Source organism: Anastrepha obliqua, chromosome 2, assembly GCF_027943255.1.
Source record: "Anastrepha obliqua isolate idAnaObli1 chromosome 2, idAnaObli1_1.0, whole genome shotgun sequence".
Taxonomy (NCBI): Eukaryota; Metazoa; Arthropoda; class Insecta; order Diptera; family Tephritidae; genus Anastrepha; species Anastrepha obliqua.
In genome coordinates, this window is record NC_072893.1 from 114,480,734 (window position 1) to 114,485,820 (window position 5,087).

The following is a 5,087-nucleotide window of genomic DNA, read 5'->3' on the forward strand; positions in this document are numbered from 1 at the left end:
CCATTCAGCTAGGCCGGCCAGCGGAAAATATAGTTGCGGTTATTGTGGTTTTCACAGCATAAAGAATTTCTTTTAACATTTTGAAGAATGCCGCCGTGGTAAGCCTTTGGCCAGATGTAAACAGTTATTTTGCAACTAGTACAGTACTAGTTACTCTCTAACTAGTATAACTTATTTAATAAAGGGGTTTCCAATAAGAGGTGTTATTTTGATATTCATATTTTTTACGCTTACAGGATAATATCTTTTTCATGCAATTTTCCATAACCGAATTGCAAAGTGGCTGCCCTATGTCCTCGATAACCTCACGAATTCCATCTTTGAGGTCTTGAATCGACCCTGAGCTGTTGGCGTAGACCTTCTCTTTCACGTGGGCTCAAAGAAAAAAGTCACAAAGTGTTAAATCACAAGATCTCGGTGGCCAATTGTGATCACCTCTTCGAGAGATAACACGGTCCGGAAACTTTTCCCGTAAAAGATCAATGTTTTCGCCGTCTTGTTGAAAATAAACGTTTTCCATATCAATACCATCCAATTCCCGCCATAATCATCTCTCGATAGCGCAATCCATTTATTCACAACATTCTGTTGTTGGAAAACCCTTTGTTAATACTTGTGCATACACACTTGTAATACTTGTTTAGTATAGTTCTAGTTGGTGCTGTTGCAACTGGTACACTACTAGTCCAAATTGAACTAGCGATTATTTTCTTTAATAAGTACTTATATCTACTTAGAACTTGTTTTGCATACACCTCTAAATGGCCATTTTACAACTGGAACACTACTAATTACATTTGAAGTAGTAACTTGCTCAATACTTGCATTTCTCTAATACTTATTTGTATTTAATATATAATTTATATACACCTTTAACTGGTAATTTCGCAGCTAGTAAAGTACTAGTCCCATTCGAACTAATAACTTATTTAATAACTACACTTCTTTAAGACTAACAACTGGTTCACTATTAGTCCCAATCGAACCAGCAACTTATTTAATACTTGCACTTTGTTAATACTTGTGTATACATAACACTTGTTAAATAACCAGTTCCAATTGGTGATGTTGCAACTGGTACGATACTAGTCCTATTTGAGCTAGTAGCTTATTAAATACTTGCATTTATTTATTTGTATTTAATACTTAATTTACATAGACCTTTAACTGGTAATTTCGCAACTAGTACACTACTAGTCCCATTCGAACTAGTAACTTATTTAATACTAACACTTCTTCTTTTACTCTGATTTATACTTAATACTTGTTTTTCATACACTCCCAATTGGTAATTTTGCAACTGGTACACTACTAGTCCCATACGAACTAGTGTAACTTCTACCACCAAACACCAGTCCATGATTGTTTTCCGCAGTATTTCGCTTTCACCGCTTACGCTTAGATTGCTTGCCAATTCTAGTTACGAATTAATAGTTATTTTCTCCCGTTGACTCACTTCCGAGTTCAATTGGCTTCCGAGGGCCCTATGTACTCATATGAGAAAATTTGTTATTATTTCGATTTCATTATTAATAATTGTAGACATACACGCAATGAAGAAGTGTTAATAATTTCTACAACATGTTTATAGTTTGACGCAAAAAATTGCAATTTTTTGCATTGTTTCGAATGAAATCTATTTACATTCAAATTCAAATTACTTTTACAATACTTAATCGCACTTTATGCATGGTTGCTCCAAATACGCTTATAATTGCTCCGAATATGCCTATAATTGCTCATTTGTGGGTGCATACATACATAAAAAGTTTGTAAAAATAGTTGAAATTAAGTGATTTAGCCGAGCAAAATTTTTTGTTTCGCATATTTTTATGAATTCTGTATAAAAGGAGTGAATTGCTTTTGAACGGCATCAGTTTGATATTCAGCGGTGGAAGTTTCAGCAATATGAAATTACATTTTCTCTTCGTTTTGATAATAAGCGCTCTAGTGGGCACTCTAATGGTAAATAATATTTTTCTCTACACTCTCGCACTTTTTAACAAAATCTATTTTTCATCTTCTCCATTGCATTGTACATTTAGGCTGCTGCACCTAGCGGTCCACCACCAAGTGGTCCTCCACCAAGCGGCCGACCACCAAGAGGCCCACCACCAAGCGGTATGTAATATAATAAATTCAGAAATAAATAAATTCAATCGCACCTTTCAGATTAAAACTAGACTTTAACATGAAGCAATTTTTAGCAACATAGCTTCAATTTATTTACTAACCGGTTTCTGGTCTTGATTGGGACAGAATTAACAAAAAAAGGCTTTCCTTCCAAGACCGTGTTATTATTGACATCGTTTAGCGTAAATATTTAGCTATATTTTCGGCCAAATTTCATTAAAATGTCATACTTTTTAATCAGAATAAAAAAAGAGAATTAGGTTAAACAGTTTTATGGCCCATTAAATTTTAGTGCAATGAAGTGTGGGCATTTCCAACACTTATGACTGTCAGAAATCAAATAGATTAACGCAACCAACGCAAGACAAGTCTTGTCGAGGCCCTATGCTTCCGAGATGAGTGAACAAGGAACAAAAATAAATAGATATTAAATCTTTCATATTTAATTTTTAATTTCATATTCCTTATTTACTATTGTTCCTCTATTTGTTTCATATTTCCATTAACATTTTTCCCCACGTCCTATTTTTATTTGTTTTCTACATATATTTTTCTACTCCTATTTTTATTCCTAAACTAATCGCTGTGCCTTTTCGTCATCCTACCTTCTTTTTTCTCTATCGTTTTCATTTTTCTTTTTACTATTTCTCATTATCCTTTTCTTTTTTCTTTTTTTATTGTTTTCTTTCCATTTCCATTATCTATCCATTACAGTTCCTTTAATTTTTTTCGTTTTCTGTTCTTTTTCGTTTTTTCCTATCCACTTATTTCCTTTTTTCTTTTTCTTTGTTTCGTTTCATTTCCTTTTCGTGTTCTTTTTCCTTTCTTTGTTATTCTCCTTTAAATTTTTTCGCTTTCTGTTCTTTTGCGTTTTTTCCTATCCATTTATTTCCTTTTTTCTTTTTCTTTGTTTCGTTTCATTTCCTTTTCGTCTTCGTTTTCCTTTCTTTGTTATTCTCCTTTACATTTTTTCGTTTTCTGTTCTTTTTCTTTTTTTTCTTTGCTTTTCCGTTTCCATTTCCTATTCTATTTCTTTCTTTGTTATTCTCGTTTAAATTTTTTCATTTTCTGTTCTTTTTCTTTTTATTTCTATCCATTTTTTTCTTTTTTTCTTTTTCTTTTTGTTCTTTCCGTTTCCATTTCGTTTTTTTTTTCTTTGTTATTCTCCTTTAAATTTTTTCTTACTTTTGCTTTCTGTTTCCGTTTCCCTTTCATCTTCTTTTTCCTTTCTTTGTTATTTTCCTTTTCTCCTTCTCTTTCTTTTTCTTTTTTGTTTTTCTTTTTCTTTTTCTCTTTCTTTATTTTATTCTTCCATTATTCTTTTCTTTTTTCTTTCTTTTTTTTGCATTTTCCCTTTCCTTTTATTTTTTTAAGTTTCCCTTTCTTTGCTATTCTGCTATGCATTTTTTTATATTTATTCGTTTTCATTTTCTTTTCCTCTTTCTTTTTTCCTTTCTATTTCTTTCTTCTTTTCGCCCCCTTTCTTCCAATCCAATTGCGTTTTTCTTTCTTTGTTATTATCCTTTTTCTCTGTCTTTGCCTTTTCCTTTTTTCTTTTGCTATTCGTTTCATTTGTTTTCCATTTGCATTGTCGTTCTATTCCCGTTATTACTTTGTTTTTTCTTTTCTTTTTTTGGTTTTTCCATTCCCTATTCGTTTTCGTTTCCCTTTCTTTATTATTCAGCTTTATATGTTTGCTTTTTCTCTTCCTTTCTTTTCTTTTTATTTCCCTTTTTTCTTCCATTTTGTTTGCAAATTCTATTGTCTTCCTCTTTCTTTTCGTTTTTATATCTCTTTTTTGATTTCTTGTTTTTCGTTCCATTTTTCATCCTCTCGTTTTCGCTTTTCTTTTTTTTATTATTTTTCATTTTCGTTTCCTCTTACTTTTTCTGTTTCCTTTCAATTTCAATTTCGCTTTTCATCATTTTCCTTTCCTTGAGAGGTAGAGACTTTTTTCTTTTTTTATGTTTCTCTTTACTTTTTCGATTGCTTTTGTAATAGTTTCTTCTTTAGTTTACATTTCCGTTTCTTTCAGTCTCTTTTACCTTTCCTTATTCCTTTCTCTTTTTATTTTTCCTGTTTTTTTTAATTTCCAGTTACTTACCATTATTTATCGCCTTCCACATTTCTTATTCCAATCCCTATTCTTTTTCATAATCCAGTTTTTATTCATTTTTCTATTTATATTCTTATTCCTGTTCCTATTTCTTTTCAATGCTTTTCACATTTTTCTTTGTCTGCTCGTTTTTCTCCTTCTATCCCTTTTCTTTTCCGTTTCTTTTGTAAAAGCTTGAAAAGCTTAATACTTGAAAAGATATTTTTCTTTATAATTGTTTTATACATATAATATATTCTTTCATATATTTTTCTATATTTATTTTACATATAGATTTTACAAAATCAATATTTTTTTAGTTTTTTTAGAAAACATTAAAATAATTATAAGCTTACTGAGTGCGAAAGCCTTGTGTGCTTAATATTTTAAATATTTTTTATTTGTAATAATAATATTTTTACTATTTAACTACTTTTTTCTAGGTCGCCCACCACCACCTAAAAACAGCACTTCCAGTTCCGGCTAATTTAACCACCCCTTCTTTATCGACAATGCTTTGGATAACTGACAAATCGCATAGTAGCTCTCCTCATTACACCTCCAATTGGAAACAAATTTTCACTCACTTTTTTTTTTAAGAAATATCAACTTGAAATGCATTCAAAAATAAAATTTAAAAAATTTATTTTTTCACAACCTCAAATTTTTTATTCTTCACAAAAGGTGTTAGGTAGTCAACAGTATATTTTGACCAAAAATTTGGCCAATTGCCTCCTTGCTTGCTTTTTTGTGTTGCATGCATAATAATTTGGGTCTGCGCTTTATTCCCTTCTACATATTTACTTGTATTTTTATTTTTCTACTGCTGCTGTTATTGGCTTAATAAAAACCATAAAGG

General features: G+C 30.7%; 1 protein-coding gene across 1 annotated transcript; it reads left to right on the top strand.

Annotated features, from left to right (window-relative positions):
• The first annotated feature begins 1,872 nt into the window (after positions 1–1,872).
• On the top strand, positions 1,873–4,885 carry LOC129239362 (basic salivary proline-rich protein 1-like). Its single transcript, XM_054874817.1, has 3 exons — positions 1,873–1,965; positions 2,046–2,121; positions 4,672–4,885. Exons 1-3 carry the CDS (start codon positions 1,909–1,911, stop codon positions 4,713–4,715), a joined length of 177 nt encoding a protein of 58 aa, XP_054730792.1. The 5' UTR covers positions 1,873–1,908; the 3' UTR covers positions 4,716–4,885.
• The last annotated feature ends 202 nt before the right edge of the window (positions 4,886–5,087 follow it).

Coding starts and splice junctions, on each gene's coding strand:
- LOC129239362 (XM_054874817.1), top strand. CDS start 1,909: ATGAAATTACATTTTCTCTTCGTTTTGATAATAAGCGCTCTAGTGGGC. Junction 1,966..2,045: donor CTCTAGTGGGCACTCTAATG/GTAAATAATATT, acceptor TTGTACATTTAG/GCTGCTGCACCTAGCGGTCC. Junction 2,122..4,671: donor AAGAGGCCCACCACCAAGCG/GTATGTAATATA, acceptor ACTTTTTTCTAG/GTCGCCCACCACCACCTAAA.